At 32.7% G+C, this 18373-nt stretch overlaps 1 protein-coding gene across 1 annotated transcript; it reads right to left on the bottom strand.

Annotated features, from left to right (window-relative positions):
- Window positions 1–3024, bottom strand: LOC133669094 (GDSL esterase/lipase LTL1-like). Its single transcript, XM_062089109.1, has 5 exons — window positions 2734–3024; window positions 2495–2622; window positions 2027–2269; window positions 1088–1340; window positions 1–444 (listed from the first exon to the last, which is right to left on the bottom strand). The coding sequence occupies exons 1-5, from the start codon at window positions 2981–2983 to the stop codon at window positions 212–214; spliced, it is 1107 nt and encodes a 368-aa protein (XP_061945093.1). The 5' UTR covers window positions 2984–3024; the 3' UTR covers window positions 1–211.
- Between the last annotated feature and the right edge of the window lie 15349 nt (window positions 3025–18373).

Here is an 18373-nt window from a genome sequence, read left to right as displayed (position 1 = left end):
AAATCGCAAATCATTTTTCCATCATCGTACTATTATTAACGAGGGATCTAGCCTGTACATGCGCAACCCCAATATCAGCTAACACTTAATTAATACTGTGAACAAACCCACCAACCTCACCTAATCAAGGTGCAAACAATATTAATGAAGAATATAATTGTTCATAATGTTCAATTATAAGCACTGGACTAGCCAGTAGTGGTATAGATAATTAAACCCTAGAATCCAAAGCCATGATGGTGCTGAGATTCATTGGGTTCATGTACTTGGTGTCGCCAGTCACGATAGTGCTGACGATGATTCTGTTAGCTCTCTCAGTTGGGTGGAATGGATCCCAAAATGCAAAGATTTCTCTGTTAGGGCACAAGTTGGAAGCTATTGTGCACAATCCGATCCCATTAAAACGTCCTTGTCCACAGCATGCAACCTGCGATGTCACAAATCCTGCGTATATGTATACCAACCAACATCAGCGATGTTTATTGGTTTAGTCTTACAAGTCAAACTACTTTAAAATCCAATTACTAAGCAGTAAAATGAATTATTCTTTTTCTTCTTTGTATTTAGATAAAGCTCTGAACTCAAGTCCTTTCAAGAGAAAGAAATATACTAATACATGCAATTGAGCCAGTGCTCATTAATTTGACCAGTGAAATGAAATAATTTGTTAACTAATTTCTATTGTAATTATATTGTTTCATGAAAAATAATGTGTGTGTGTATATACACATATTAATTGCTTATGAAGCTGGTCCGACACTATATATATATATATATAGACAACCATGCACGTCAATAAATGGTTAAAAATAAATGTAATGTGAACCATTTCCTACTCTGCAGTATCAATAAATTGTGTGCAGAGCAAGGGACCAAACTGTGGCTAGTCCGAGTAATGTTGTCTTCTGAGAGGATATTGCATATCTTGATTTTTATAATTATGTGTATAAAGTACAAACAGATCCTTCCATTAATGTTTTTTTTTTCCTTTTGGTCTCCTAAACTTATTGCTACAAGTTTGTTGCATCTGCAATTATTTATGTATATGAACATGTGCTTTTGAGTAATATTTATTCTGATGACTTACCATATGCCTGAGGATTAGTAACGAAATCCATGTTCATTTCATAAGCATTGGCAGCAATAAAAACATCCGATCCAATTTCCATATTGAGTTCAGTTATCATTTGCACAAGCTGTGGGTTGAACAAGGCAGCTGCTCTCTGCAGTTCAACGGCGCATTCTCCATTTCTGCTCCTTGTTGCCCTCTCTGCTGGAACACAACCTAATGGTCCGGTCCCCGTCACCAAAATCCTACGTGCTCCCAATTCATATACCCTCTGCATTGTGAAACATTAATTCATATTAGTAGTTAGAAATAATTTCAATGCAAAATAAGAGCATCAAAGAAACTTTTCTACAGTAGGTGAAACAATTTATGCAATGTTGCAGTGTTCATGGCTATCTAGCAAGTAATTAAATTGGACTGTAAACGTGAGAGTAAGAGATATATTCTGTATAGATGGATCTGACCAAAAGGCTTCAATGAGAAAATCATCTATCAATGAAAATGCCCTTAAAGGCTTTAAATAACATGTCAGAAAGCATCAAATGCTAAATATTGGCCCGCAGAACATTACTCAAATTAACCAATAAACTAACTCATTGTCGGCTTCACAAAGTCTTGAAAAACTTATCTTGCTTCATGAAAGGGAAAATTAATGCACTTGGTGGGTGAATTTAAGCCACAAAAAACCCACAGATGAGGCCCTCTAATATTTCACTGCTGAATGCTTGGGCCTTATCATTCTGTACATTAGACACTAGTTTCTATAAAACTATATGGTACTTAAATTTGCTCCTACGTACTTCTATTTGAACTTGGTGCTATAGCCTACCTCATGATCTCTTTATAGTGTTTGATTTTTGCACCATAAATTTGAAAAAAAAAAAAACAAAGTAAATGAGATATTTAAAGTATAATCAATATGGCCAGAAAAGGATATAAAACATATATATTAATTACCACTAGGATTTTGCGGTACTCGGAGATGAGATAGACAACATAATCAGGGAGGGCGAATTGGCGAGATCTTGCAGAAAAGGGCACCAAGTAGTAGTTGTTAACAAAGTCATTGCCACCTAGGGTCATCAGGACAAGTGCTTCATTAACCAGTCGCTGAGCTTGCTCAGGTCCAATAAGTGCACTAACCCTTTGCTGGTATTGTTGAAAGAATTGCAATTGCTGGCCGATTCGGATGATGTTGAGCTGCAATGTAGGATAATTGATCAAATAAGCTTGATATATGAACCTTTTTTTTTCCCATTCCCACAATATAAACTAAATTAATATCAGGTGTGCTTCAGTTTAGAAGTCACGGTCTTCCTTCTTGAATTGATGGAAAAGGACATTCAATAAAATCTAGAAAGTAAACAATATTAAATAGGTATTGGAAATTACGTGATACATCATCCGAATTGAAAATGGACTTACAAACTGAACTCCAGTATCATTGAGAATTCCAATTCCAGCAGAGGCAAAGTTGGCTCCGACAAGTAGTTTTTCTCCCCTGAGCTCGGGAGCTAAGTATGGCAATGTGGGTTCCGAGCCAATTGCCTCACCTAGTAATATACAGTATTGACATTAAACTAGAGTGCAAGAGATTAATAACATGATATGCATGCGCGCAATCCAATAAAAAATCAGATTGATAAAAAAAAAAAAAACCCTACTAATGAGGTCAGGGATGTTAAGGCCATTGGAGAAACGTCCAGTAGCACGACGAGTTGGATAATCGACGCCATACGGTGGGGCGTCAGCTCGGGCAGTGGTTGCAAGGTAATTATTGTTTCCATTATCGACTAACGAATCACCAAAAACAAAGAAAGCCCTAGCCTCAACTTGAGGAGTAACACCTGCTAGTGTTACCACCAGGCCTAAAATTAGCAAAGAAATGAAACATGGCGAGGTATCCATGGACATTTTTCCAAGCAACCCTAGCACAGCTCTTATGGGTGCACTGACACTATTGTGATGCGCAAGTAAATGATGAATGAAGCTAGGTATAAATAGTGTTCATCGCTTCATGTTATGAGCCTTTGATCGATGCTACATTAATGACGTGCTCAACCACCAAGCGTCTGATAGAGAAGGGCGGCTGTAAAAACCGAAGCCAGCACGTCCAAGTTGTTTCAGTCTGCTATATAGCAGAGCGATAGAATTATCCACCATGCCTTGCACTTGTGCTTGACAACTTGCTACTGCAGTCCATTAATTTTCATATTGTAGTGACAACACAGTTGAGCTGGCAATGGTAATTAGAGTTTGGATGCTCAACAAATATACAACTATATATCAATAGTACATGTAATTAAGCACTTCAATTTTTTAAAAAACATTTAAAAACAAATACAGAAATTTATATGAATGAATAAATTCCAAACCTCTATGATTAATTGGTCTGTGGATTGACATTAATCAACCAGATGGATATCCTCATTAATTGTTTTTTTCTTATAACGATCGAGGATTTAGTTAAATAATTATCAAGAGACTATCTACAAAAAAAAATACAAATTAAAAGAAAAAAAGAGAGTAAAAGTACATCAAAAGAGAGAGAGTGAAGACTCCTCCTACTCCTATAACAAATACAAAAACAATATCAGCAAAGGCTTGAGAAGCAGCGTATATGACATTAATTTGTGATCTGCATTATCTCTGAAAGCTTTGTTTCTCTTTTTCGGTCAGAACTGAAAGCGGATCCATGTGTTAACCAGCTTACATTCAAGGCAACTTGATGGTAATGGATTAAATGTGATCCGGCTTTGGTCGATAAACACCATCCATACAGCAACGTTAGTAGGGCTAAATCCATGATATACACTACAACTAGCATCAGCTAATTAAATTGTGGGGAAATGAAATATTGTTTAGAGTCGGTAGCTAGAAAAGAAAAGATGGCTTTAATCCTTAATTATTTGCTCTCTTTTTTTCTGGCAACATACAGTGCCCCGTAGGCCTAGAAAATGTTATATAACTAATTAATATTAGAAGGAAACCACACCTCAGACACGGATTTTTCCAGGAAATGTGGCTTTCCGATCCAATAAGCCATTAATTGACATTAATATTATTGTTGTTCTCTTTTTATTGCAATTTGTTAGGGCCATAACTAGGGAACATATCAATATCCAGTGATGAAGGAGCCATGTGACAAACATTAATAGGGTGGGGATGATTTTATCTACCTCTCCCACATTATCCCACCCGAATTAATCAAAATGAAAAGGCACCATAAAAAAGGTCTAGGCATGATGGATATGATGCGAAGATAACACTAGTAAGAAGCTTTTATCAGCTATTAAAAATAGATTATTTACATGTAAAACTGGATCCATAACTAATTAATTTAGACTTTTAAATTAAAAAAAAAATTGTTCTTTTATATAGGTAAATTTTCACATGTACAACCTCACATATAGATATATGTTACACGTGAGCTTACGACGGCAGGGAGTCATAGAAATCGCCACCTAATTATTTGGTTTACGATCACTAGAAAACTTAAGTATACTGATTTTATTAGAGATTTCAAGGGTAATGGACTGATGATGGCTAGAAAAGGTATTCGCACATTTAATGCATCTTACCTAAGGTAAAGTGCTTTGTCACTACCAGAATTCATATATTTTTGACGGAATTTTCCGTCAGTATTTGGACTATCATTCTGTCGGCAATTAATTTATCGACGGGAATATGGATGAAAATGCTTTGTCAGCAAAACTCTCGTTGGTAGTATTTGGTCTGTCGATAATAATAAAAATTATTACTGGTGGATTTACTGACAGGAAAAGCACGCTAATAAAAAAAAATTATCCGTTTCATTTCATCGGTATTTCCCTTGAGAAGCTTGTCATATAACCAACAAAATATTTTATGCAAGTTCTTTGGTGATTATATAAAAATCTATTTTTAAAAAATCTATTTAACAGAACTAAAAAATAATTAAATTAATATAAATCAACACTCAATGACACTCAGGAACTGAGTTGCTTGGAAAAAAAGAGAGAAGAAAATCAACTCAAATAAATTTGCAACAAATAAATAACACAAAAAAATAAATACCTGAGAAGACGTATTTCAGAACCCATAATCTAGCAACAAATAAAAAAATTTAATTGAAATTGAACAATAAAATTTAAAACAAATCCAAAAAAATTGATCTCATATGAAAAAAAATCTTTTAACAACATTCATACAGTTATTAAGAACTGAGAAAATTAAAAATAAGATAAAAAAACAAATATAATGCAAAAAAAAAAGAAGAAAAGAATCTTACTTTAATGTAGTTGCGAGTGAAGTTAAAAAGATAAAAGAAAAAACAAATTCATAAAGTATGTTAATTAAAAGAAAAATTGAGAACAGAAAATAGGAGAAGATGAGAAAACAAACCTTAGCCTGGAGGAGAAAACAAGGAGTTGAGGAGAGAAGAGAAGAGAAAGAAAGGGATTTTGGTGTTTTTTACATAAGATAAAGAAGAAGAAGAAGACGTGTGAAGAATGCGTGCATCACTTATGAAATAAGAGATTCTAATCTTTTTAGTGGGGCATTTTAGCAACGATTTTACCAATAGAGAATTAAAATTTAATATTTTAATTATTTCATCGGTGATTTCGTCTATTATATTTAATTTAAATTTTTAATTTAATTAAAAATTTTCAGAAACCGCCAAATATCACTAATAACTTTCCAATACTTCGGTGATTCTGTCTGTAATATTTAATTTAAATTTTCAATTTAATCAAAAATTTTCAAAAACCAGCCGAATAACATCGATAACTTTTCAATTCATCGGTGATTTCGTCTATAACGAACATTAATTAATAGTGTAATTAAGAAGTGAACAGTTCTAGAGCTTTCTGAAAAATACCGACGGAATTAATCCATCAGTGATTCCCTTTGTAATTGACATTATAAATAGTGTCCGAGATAAGTAAACAGTTTACCAACAAGTTTATGAACAAATTTTAATGGAGATATTAATACCGTCGGTAATTATGTCGGTATAAATGACACGTCATCATATTTTTTGGATTTGTTTTAATTCCTTCTTTTCCCACTATAATTCCCTCGGAATATAATGACATAAATATTTCGTTAGTGTTTCCGTTTGTATTTATCAGCTTTCTGGTAATATGTGGTCTAAACGTGGTTTAAGGTTTTTAATGAGTTTTTAAATAGCAGTCAATCTATGGCTTAGGGTGAAGATTCATTCGTGTAACTAAATCTGGCTTTTCGAATTCATTATGGGCTTGTGTGCCCAAAAACATTCTTATGAAAATGAGTCATGCAAGTGCCCTGACAGAGCTCACTTATCCTGGAAAGCAGAAGTGTTTTCTACAACTCAAGTGTTGTGGTGAAAAATACTCCCAATTAAAAATAATGAATATTTAGAATAATTTTGAGAATTTTCTGGTCAACTCCTGATATTTAGATATCATTCTACCTGTAGTTCCAATATTTATACCATAATATTGACCATTAATTCTCATGAATTAAAAATTTATAAGTTATTGGAATAATGGTCAAATTCTTATAGATTTAGTAAACTGGTTATTAAATTCAAAATGCAAGCTAAAAAAATAAAACATACTATCAACATTGCAAAAAAAACAACAGATCATAATCAATATGCAAAATAATCCAAATTCCAAAACTATTAACCTAAAAAAACTTCTTTTAACATCTACCCGGCAACCGAGAAACATGTAAGGACTAATAGAAGAACATCATAACCTAGCTAACATATTTGGAAAATTCCAAATCAAACTTAGATGCAAACATAACACATTAAAGTAATCATCAACATGTCAACACATTCAAAACGTTGCATTTAAAGAATAAAAATCAATCAAATATGCCTCATGGACTTCACTTTCAAGGCAGGCAAAAATATACCTTCCAAGCTTGAAATCTTCAAATAGGAATTGATTTCTAATACTACCTTCTTTTTTCTTTTCTCCAAACTCAAAAAAAGCAAGTCGAATCCTTTCTTGAGATCATAAACTTGATTGAATAACTTGAACCTTAATCAAAATTTCTTTACCCTTTTTCTCTCTCCTCCTTCCTCCTCTGATTTCCTTTCATTTTATAGGCATATTCAGAGCTTCCAAATGAGTTTTTTATGGTTCTAGCAAACTAAAATTAGGTTGATTTCACCACTAATCAATGGTTTTTTATTTAAATAGTTTGTAACAAACTTAGAGGCCAATATGAAGTATTTCTAACCTTTTAATCTTAAAAGAAAGGTTTTCAACCCTTTATAAAAACCCTCATGGAGTTTTTAAATGTGAAAGCATGAAAGAGTTGGGTTGTTTTGTGCAAATGAGATTCAATTAAGGCTTATTTAAATTATATAAAAATTTTAAAAATTATTAATTTAAAAACACCAGTTGGAACGAACGTGTGGTATGGAAAAAGGAAAGGGGCACGGATTGAGTTGGCTACTTTCATGGCTTCGCTGGAGCAACACTAACATAAACATCGCATGAGATTATCTGATCATGGTAAAGGGGGTGTATACATTTACATTGAATCCAAACTTGCTCAATTTGGAGGTCTGTAGCTCCGCATTTCTTCATTTGAAAGCCTCAACCTAATCAGCATATAATCTGAAAATGCAGGGTGGTTGATCATGGATAAGATGTTGCTGAGATCATTGGAACAAATAGGTGATTTCATGGAAATAATGTTGTAGAAGGGGTGTTTCTCAATAAAATGGTGGTCGTTACAGCCTCAAAGGTGGTCGTAAATGTTACATTCACTTACCTAAAAGTGCCTACTTGATTAGCCAAAATTGTTGGAAAAGAAGGTGCATAGTAGCTGAACGACGTTGTTTTGGCTAAACCCTACAAATTAGGATTTGGCAAACTTCAATTAAATCCTTATTTTTCCTATTTCTTTTAGTTTTACCCATGATTTCCCCATGAACTCTTAATTTCATATAGTTTCACTCCTACCAAACTCCATTACCATACATTGATTTGAGAGCCTTTACAATTTGATCCTTGATTTTTAATTTGTTCAATTGAATCTCAATTAACCACTAAACTTTTAAATTTCTTCAATTTTACTCCTAATTTTAATGATTTCGAACCCTGAAATCTCACGCTTCTTACAAGTTAGTCCTTGATTTTGAATTCCTTCAATAAAGGCCCTAATTGCTCATTAAACTTCAAACTTTGTGCAGTTAAGCCCTTGATTCGACCAAATAAACTTTTAAAATTTGCAATTCAGCTCCCACACTTTAACTTATTTTAATTAAAGCTAAATTGACTTCAAGAATTAAGTTTCCTTGGAATTAATTTTTACAAAGTCCATTGGTTCAAATTAGGGGTAAAATCACAAAAAAAAATTAAAGTTTTGGGGTCAATTAAGGGCTAAATTGAAAAAATTCACAATCAATGACCATTTTGACAAGAGCCGAACTCTAGGATAAAAATGAATCAAAATTAAGGGTGAAATTAAAAAGATTTGAAAGTTTAATAGTCAATTAAGGGCTAAAATGATGAAATTTCTAGCCAATGACCATTTTGAAAATGGTGTCGAACTCTAGGGACCCAATTGGCTGAAATCAAGGGTGAAATTGAAGAGAATTGAAAGTTTAATAGTTAAATAGGGGTTAAATTGTAGAAATCCAAGCTTGAGGACTAAAATGAAAATGACGTTGAAATCCAGGGCTAAAACAAAAGTTTGTAAGAGGCAAAATTGCTCAAAATTAAAAGTTTGTAGCCAATTAGGGGTTTAATTGAGAGAAATCACAAATCAGAGAACTAAATTAAACTTTACCAAAACAACGCTGTTTTGATTATTTTTCATCATCTTCTTCAACATTCACCAAAAAGAATGTTTAGGGGGCTACTTTTTAAGGACATTTAATGCTTCTTCTCTCTATAAAATTTGACAAAACTTGGAGGAAAATGATCACCTAACATTTGATTACACGCTGATATGGCTTTTTCTAGCCAATTGACACCACGATGGTCGTGGCATCAGCCCAAAGAAGTCAACTCAAGAAATCTTCAATCGACAAATTTAACAAATCATGATGGCCACTCTGAGCCAATGATTGAGATCTTTCATTGTTGATTCAGGGGTCAAGATTTGACACTATTAAAAACAAAATGTCCTTTTTCCACCTTTTATAAATATGAGTGAATTTCATGGCCTGAGAAGGAAGAAAATGGGGTGAAAAGTTAACAAAAAAACTAGCCTCCCTCCTCATTTTTTATTTCTACCATTAGTGCTATCTCGACCAACTCCCTCTTTACCTCTCTCCATCGTGCCTTCAGCCTCGATGACCTCACAGAAGGCACTTTCCTCCACCAATAATCAGGAACATCCTCCACCAACTCACCCTCTTCTCCTCCAACAATCAACACCAGTCGCCACTTTACAACTAGCTTTTCTTTTCTTTTCTCTTATAACAACAAACACCAGCCACCAATTTCTCCATTAGCGCCACTATTAGCCTCACGTCGGCCTCCTAGACCACCAGTCATGCTTCCTAACATCAAGTGATCCCCTCCTCCCTTTTGTAGCTATAACCACGGCATGCAGAACATGAGTTTGTTCTGTATACAGAGGTTAAATTAATTAACATGGTTGATGGGTCGGACCAGTAACCATATGGTTCATGGGTGGACTCGTTTCGATCTAACCTAGCCCTAAAAAAGGTATGTTGGGTCGCCAGTCGGCTCCACCTAACTGAGTCAGGCTAGACCTGGTCTAGCCTAATTTATATTTAATAATAATGATAATAATAATAATAATAATAATAATAAAAAATCCAAAAACTTCCAAGGGTCATTTCAAATATTTGTGATTTTTTGCAAGTTTTTCCAATAATTTTGTATAATATCATGCTGTATATTTACATTTTAAGATACAGATCCGGTATTAAAATACTTGGTTTTCTCTGAAACTTTTCTTAAAAAAATTTGAAACTTAAAAACAATTAAATTAATTTCCTCTTTAAGAAAAATCAAAAATATTTTTTTTCGTACTTACGACCAAATCCTAAAAGTTTTCCAAGCATATTTTAATTAAAAAATTATATCTTTTTCATGTTTTAAAATGTAAAATGGATATCATAATCAGTTTATGATTATTCATTAGAGTTTGACCAAAATATCAAAAATCATTTCCTAATCTTTTTGTTTATTTTATATTTAAAGTGTTAGGATTTATCTCATTGCAAAAACTCTAGCTTGAGGAGTAGATTCTTTTTATAAAATAAAAGTTTCAAAAGGAACTTATGTTTGAGGGATTTTCGTAAAATTATATTTAAGGATACAAATAAATATTTTGAAAAGTTTAGGGACTGAGATGTAAAATAAGTATGAAAGGATATTTTTAAAGTGAGTAGAATATCGGGCTGACTAAATGGGCCGGTGGAGCCCTATTTGTAGAGGATATGTGCCTGCTGTTATTGCGTTTAGTACCGTCGGGTATAGTTGCCGTCTCTAAAGATTGTGCGGACTGCGGCCTAATATGGCGCCGCTTCTGAAGATTATTGAAGGCTGTGTTAGAAAACAGTATACTTTCGTTAGGCAGTGAACACAGAAGCTGTAGCAGAACCGCAGCTTCCACGTTAGGTAATCGCGTCCTAAAAGCTATAGGATCCAAATAACAATTGAGCTCATGTGACACCTGGAAATTGTTTTCTTTTCAATTTTAATGAGACTAGAAAATATAACTCCTGCAATTTTGCTTTATTGGACTGACCTTAAATACATCCTCACTCAACTATTAGACCATTCTCAATTTTGTTCCCAGATCTTTTAAATTTCCCATTTCAATCTGTATATATGTTGGATATAATTAACAGAAAACGTTTAGAAATTAAATTAAAAAAAAAAACCTAAGACTCCTCGCGAAATTAATGAGTCCCTCTCAATAAACATTGTGGATTATCTTAGTAATCCCAAATAAATTTTTCTTCCTTCGGTATTTTACATTTTTGGTCTCTTGATATTGTGATAATGTTGGTTTGAAATTGACGGGTTATATTTGTTTGTTAACTAATATAAATATCAAAATGTCGAGGAATTATTTTGTTTTTCAGTAAATTTTATTTTATTAATTTATAACAATTAAAGATTTGAGTACATAACCAAATATTAAGCCCCTTTAATTTTCTTCAATTAAAGGCATAGGAAATATTGAGGTTTTTTTTTTTTTTGTTACCCAACATTGTGAAGATCGACTGGATCCTGCAGTGCACGCGCCAGCAACGTGAAAAAAACCACGACATTTAGGCCACGCATGTGACTTTCTCTAGGGGCCAAAATTAGTGTTTTGTGATTGCATTTGAAGCTTTGCAAAATCTTCTTCCATCTATGGCAGCGCATGTAATCGCGACAATGTGTAGCCACCAACACTTTCTTTATTCTTTCTTATTTTATCTCTTTACTGTCATCGATAATCATGTTGATCTATCCACAATTCTAAGCTTTCCTTTTCTTTTCTTTTCTTTTTGTCATTTCAAATTTGAGGTCAATTTTTGCAAATTTGAGGTTAATTTTTGCTTTAGGTCCTTTTATAAAGTAATTTTATTTTTAATTTCATCAATCAATCCAAAATTGTAAATTGTCCCTTTAAATTTTTTTATTTCAAATTTGATCCTTATTTTTTTTATTGTTATTTTTTGTTAAATTGATTTTTTTTTAATTTCATCTCTCAATATTAGGTTAGTTAGGAATTGAGCTTTGGTGTTTTTCTTAATGGAGAAATTATGGTCTTAAGACCCAGGTCACATGTATGAAAAGTTAACTCAGGTTGATATTGGTCCTTTTTTAGGGTTGATTTTTTTTTCAATTTCATCCTTCAATATTAGGTTTTTTAAAAATTGAACTTCACGAGTTGCTTTTGTTTTTTTTCTATAGGGTTATTCTAATTTCATGACCTAGACCACGAGTTTGGTGGACTATCCCAAATTAACTCGGGTTATTTTTTTAATTTAATTTTCTTTTGGTTTCATCCTTCAATATTATGTTGTATTTAGATTCGAGCTTCATATTATTGTTATTATTTGTTTTGCTTTCTATTTGATTGTCTCATTCGTATAATCTACGTAATGAGTGATATGGTTCAGCCTTGTGATATGACTCAAGCAAGGCCAGATTTGGATTTTGGCGTAAAATACGCAATAATCCAGGTTTATGGTAACAATCATAATTCTTAATCTGATTATTGGATTTGAAGTTATGTTCAATAGCGTAAAACTAGACAGTAAAGAATTTTACACCAAAATTTGAATCTGACCTTACTTGGATCGTATCACAAAGCTAAACCATATCAACGAGGTTTGGTGGCCTTGCCCGAGCTTCTTTTTTTTTTTTATGGAGTTATCTCAGTCTCATGACTTGAGTTGACTCATATTGCTTCTTTTTTTTTAATCTTATCCTTTTGCATTGAATCGGCTATGGATATTTTTTTTGCATATATATATTTATATTAACATTGGCTTAAAGTTAAAGCAATATTATATTCAATAATTTTCGGATCACTTGTTTTTCAAAAGTAAATAAGAATAAGTAGGTCTAAGTAGAAGAAAGAAAATTAACAAGGTAACAAAAATAAAGAGAAGGTGTGTGTGTCTGTGTGTATATATACTGCTGACTAACAAGATGAAGTACAAGATAAGAAGGTAAAGAAAATAATAAATAACGAAGCTGAAAACCTGACCATTTCCTGGTATATGGTTAGTCCATAATCTAATATCTTCTGATTTTCTATCCAAACCAACCCCTTTATATGTAACTGTGTTAAAACATTTGTTTCGATAAAAATACTCTTATTTCAATAATTATAATTAATATGTATTAAGAGAACTTTATTAGTAAATATTATATAGATTATATTACCATAAATATGTCAAGATTAGAAGGACCTCTACAATATATACAATATATAAAAGGAAAGTTATTCACTACTTTATTGTATTTCACAATATAAATTAATATAATTTTTAATAATCTGGTTTATATGCCTATTTATACTTCAAATAAAATCTTAAATAATATAAAAATAAGCTTTGTGACTAACTTCTAACCTACATGAAACCTTATTGATAATTTATTCTGACTATTAAAACTCTATGCCAATAATCAATTTGTGTGTGTGTGTGTGTGTGTGTGAGAGAGAGAGAGAGAGAGAGAGAGAGAGAGAGAGAGAGATTATCATTTACTCTTTTAGATAAAAATATTCATGTTTTTTTATTCTTTTTTACCATCACTATTAATATTAAAAAAACTCCTCTGCACAAAAATATTTATAAAATTTCTGTTATCGCCATGGTTTTAATTTTTTTATACATATTATCGCACGTGTGCGGCGTCACGGCGAATCGTCCACTCTCAAGGTATATGTAAGTCTATCTGAAAAATATAGGGAGACAAGTCATTCTTATCTTTTATCAGTTGAAAATTTGAATAGGAGTCGTCACCTAATATTCTGGACACTAAGAACCCTAACTGATCTCAGAGATCGAGTATGGAGACTGGTTGCGTAAAGGAAAGATATTAGTACCCCAACTACGCCCTATCTAAGGTAAGCTACATTGTTTTGTTGTCTGATAAAATCTAAGGTTTTGTTGTGGTTTCTAATTGTCGGTCTGTCTATGATTTAAGAACAGTACTCCTCTCTAAGAAAATCTTTATCTTATCGGGTAAAAAATAATTGTTCTATGTCGTCAAAAGAATTACCTTTTAATATTAGAAATATGTTTTACGTGTAAATTCGTAATCCCTGATATTAAAACAAAACAAAAGATTTTTTTGGAATTTTTGAAATATTGGCCAAAATTCTCGTGACTTTAATAAACTGGTTATTAAAGCCAAAATACATGCTAAAACATATTTTTAAAAAGTTTTCTTTGTTGTATGAAAATACAATATGATTTTTAGCTTTTGAGAGATTTGGTCGTATGCATGAAAACAAAAACAATTTTTTTCTGAAAAACTGAGTATTTTAATACAGGATTTATATTTTTACAGTATAAAAATACAAAGTAATATTAAGCAAAATTTAGTAGAAAAATACGCGGGAAAATCACAATTCTTTCAAAAGAATTTTTGATTTTTTTTAATTGGGCCGGTGCTGCCCGGCCCTATGAACAGTGGAGCAGCTCCCTACTGTTCATATGCAATGTGAACAGTGGAGACGGGGAGTAAAAGAAGAAGAAGGAAGAAGAGAAGGGCAGGGAAGCAGACTAGGCGGTGACTCACAGTGGCAGAACGCAACTGTTAGTGGCAGTGGCGGTGCCGGTTGCAGCGTTTCCAACTGGTGGTTCCTCCTCTTTTCTCCTCTGTTTATCTGCGTTTCTTCTTCTTTTGCTTTTGTTCTCTCGCTTCTCTATTTCTTCCTCTATTCCTGTCGATGATGGTGTTGCGATGGCTGCGAACGGTGGCATGGCGATACGGGTGGCAGACTGACCTTGTTCTATTCTCTACTTCTTCTTCTTTTTTCGCCTCTGTTTTTTCTTTTCTTCTTTTTTTTTTGGTCTTTTCCAGCTGCCCTTTTTTTTGTGCTCTCTCTTTCCCTGTATTTATAGGAAAAAACCAGGGGGGAGAGGCCTATTATCCCTGCCTAATCATGGCGCAAAGGTAGGGTGGTCGGGGTGGCCCCTGTGCAACTGCCCCATGTTCGCTCAAGGGGTACGTCCTCTATGCTTCTTCACCACGTGGTAAACAACGGGTCAGAATTTCGACAACTGGGGAGTGGTGTCGACGTCTTTTTGAAGATTTACAAGGAAGAATGAGAGTAGACAAGCAAGGGAGAAAATTCTTCTTCTTCCCCTGCCTTGCGCGTCCAGGGGAGGAAGAAGACTCATAGTGCCGTTCAAAACGACATCATTTGGGGCTTCCCTTTTTTTTTGAAATAGTGGATGAAACGGTGCCGTTTCGGACAAAACACGTCGTTTCATTTAAAAGAAAAAAGGCGCCAAAACATTAAGTTTCAAATTAGTCCCTCTATTTGCGTGTTTTTTTTGTATGGTCCTTGGTTTCGAAATTCTTTAATTATGTCCCTAATGGCCATCAAACTTCAATATTTTTACAATTAAGCCCCTAATTTAACCAAAACAACTCTTAAAAATTATAATTTGACCCCGGAACTTTGATTTCTTTCAATTAAAGCCCAAATTGACTTAAAAGCAATTTTTCTTACAATCAAACCCTCTATAAATTCAATTAAACCTTCAATAAAATTTAATTGAGTCCATAAACATCTGATTTTGGACTTTTCTTTCTCAAATTGAATTTTCTTTGTCAACAAAGCTTTCATTAGTCAATAAAATACTATTAAATTTCAATCTTTATATTTTTGAAGATCCTTAACCAAATTTTAGCCATTTTCAGGGCACTCCGACATCCTCTTCTCATTGCTATTATTATTATTTTTTTTTTTTTAGTTTGAATATTTTTTTGATTTTTTGGAAGAGAAAAAGTGAATTTGGGGAATAACCCAAAAATAGGTTATGACACATACCATATCTAATTAAAATGCAAATATAATAAAATTACATCAAAACTCAATACATTATTAAATTGAACCTTTGTTATTTTTTTTTATAGGTGACCCTTGATTATATTTCTTTTTCTTTAGAGAAAATGATTTATACCTTTTTGACACTCTATTAATATTAAAAAGGAATCCTTGGTCAAAAGGTGGATTAAAATTATTATTCATGTCTATATACTTAATATTTTCCTCCATATATTAAAAAAGATTTGAATGTGACTTTGTTTTGTCCTCTTCTTTTTTTTCAATTTTTTCTATATTTTTTTTATTTTCTTGAGATACTCCACAATTAATGTTTTTAAGGTTTAAGTTTTTCCTTAATGTTTTTATTTTAATTCTGAACTTCAATTTTAATGGTGAGTGCGGTGGAATCAAATCCAAGTGTTACCGTGACATTTGTTACCTTTGATATCATAATAAATCAATTGGAAAACATGGAAAAACTGTTTAAGAAAATCAAGATCAAGAAATAAAAAGTTTAATTTGATCAAATTACAAATAAAGGGTTCAATTTTGATTATTCAAGAAGCTACAATATAAGGTCTCGTTTGGCAATGCTGTCTTGTTCCTTTTTCCAAAAGGTTCAAATTTCTAACCCCATATTGTGGTTCGTTTACTTTGATGTTTCCTAGTCAATCAACCTGTTGTAGTTTCCCTTTTCCAGAAGAAATATAAGAAAAAGAAATCAGTTTTCTCAAGTTCTGCCGTGGTTGGTACCTCACGGCAAGTCGGTAGAGAGACAGAGAGGAAAATTAATAATTGAAGAGCAAGTCAACATTCTTGCCTACTTCTTACCTTGAAAGCGAGGACTGCCTTTAGACGTCAGATGTGTTCCACATTTCTATTTTATTTTTCATTTGAGAGCTTAATTAGTAATTTAATTATATTAATATTATATTAATATATGATTTATATTATTATTTTAATATATGATTTATATTATTTTTTTAATATATTTTTACAAGTTAAAATCCTTTAGATTTAAAACTCACACAAACCTATGCTACGTATCTTAATTATATTTAATTTTTATCAAATAAACAGGAATGATGAAATTTAAATTCATAACCGTTTGATCATAAACGCTATAATATTATGTTAAAGAACCGATTCAACTCTCAAACTTAAATTATTAAAAAAAATTTTAAAATATAATTTATATTATTCTCTAATATATTTTTTCATATCAAAACATACCCTCGGATAAAAAAAAAAAAAAAGGTCCTTGTAGTATTATATATTTCATTATAAATGTTACTAAAACACTCTTCTCTGCATTTATATATAATTCAAAAGAACACAACATTTTGTTGGTAACAGATGGCGAAAATCTTAAAGTTTAAGGATTGGTGAAGAAATCGGATGGTTAGGAATCTGGGTTCACGAAAATCTGTAGCTTCTAATTAAACGTACATGTCAAAACTTACATTAGCTCGTTTTTTTTCTTATTCTGTTCTCTCTTATAAAGTTCATGTGAGCATTTGTGGTGTCAGCTGCTCAGTAACTGTGACGAACAACCTAGCCATCACTATGGATATAACTCTGCAAGAGTACTTAGCAACACTGTTGAAAATTAAGCCATAAATTCTGAGGCTTGAATGGCTACAAGACGTATTCTTTAATGAGAAGTAGAAAATACCTGGTCAATCTTAAACGCTGCCTGTTCTCAAATGCTCCAAGGAATCACAAAATGTTGAACTAATCTTGCAGGCAAATTAGGGTTTCTTTATGTGTTTGTGATTGGTGAGCATCATCAACTCAGCTGGGGTCTCTTTATTATACCTTGAAAAAGGGGCGCCGTTGCAAATTAACTAATTACGTTTTGATTTCTCCTTTTGAATCAAGTGGTTATTTATTTAACCGTAAATTTCTGCACGTCCCCTTGCTATATGCAACAATTAAAAGGCAGTTTAATTAAATAAATTAGCAGTCACCTCTGCTTAACTCTTCTTTCTCCTTCATCTTGAAAACGCATGCAAGGAAATTATGTGATTAGCAACTTGCAGAAGACACGTCTTTCTAGCTAGGGATTTACTTGCCCCTTGTGTTAATCAACTTTCAACTATTTATGTCTTCCTTTTCTTTCTCTTTTTCAGCGCTAGGAAGATTGCTGGGTTGACAGCAAGGTGTTCATCAAACACGTAATGCTGCCCTTTTTGCTCACACCAATAAATGACGGGCCTACATCAGGATTTACTAAACTTTGTGTAATTTTACTTTGTTGAGAATCATAAAGTAGTAGTGAATTAACTAGATGGATATGCATAAAAGGGCATCGAAGAGATTTCGATTATTTAATAATCTCAGTCAAACACCAAAGTTCCATGGTGGGGAGTCGTAATAGATGCTGACAAGCAATTTTTTATCTTGAACGAACGCGCGCACTGAGGCATTCAAGATTCGAGAATAGAAGTTTACGAAATTTAATTTAATAATTTCCTGTTCTTCATTTATTATCCTATGGTTGCTTCAAATCAATTCTCACGTAAACATTTATTTCTAAAACATATAACCACATGGATAGGAGTGCATTGAAGCACACATCAAGGGACTGCTTGGAACCCAATACACAGAATCAAATGAAAACAAATTACAGCTCCCTAACACTTTGAAATTTCAAACATCAATAGTAAAACAGTACCCTCTTTCCTTGGGTTTCATCACCTCAAAGTCCAAACATATGTATTTGCATTTTTTTTTGTGAGAGAAAATGAAGCTATACTAAGTTTATACGGTAAGAATTTTATTTTTGTTGGTGCTTGTTAGGAGATTTGAACTTGTATTAAAATA

The sequence above is a fragment of the Populus nigra genome, chromosome 12, assembly GCF_951802175.1.
Source record: "Populus nigra chromosome 12, ddPopNigr1.1, whole genome shotgun sequence".
NCBI lineage: Eukaryota > Viridiplantae > Streptophyta > Magnoliopsida > Malpighiales > Salicaceae > Populus > Populus nigra.
Note: the sequence above shows the minus strand (reverse complement) of the source record. Positions and strands in the feature narration are given on the sequence as shown.

What these genes read in the sequence shown, in the direction of transcription:
- LOC133669094 (XM_062089109.1), bottom strand. Translation starts at nt 2,983, where the DNA reads ATGTCCATGGATACCTCGCCATGTTTCATTTCTTTGCTAATTTTAGGC. An exon ending in ATGATACTGGAGTTCAGTTT is followed by an intron (nt 2,270 to 2,494) that starts GTAAGTCCATTT and finishes CCTACATTGCAG; the next exon opens with CTCAACATCATCCGAATCGG. An exon ending in TACTAATCCTCAGGCATATG is followed by an intron (nt 445 to 1,087) that starts GTAAGTCATCAG and finishes ACATATACGCAG; the next exon opens with GATTTGTGACATCGCAGGTT.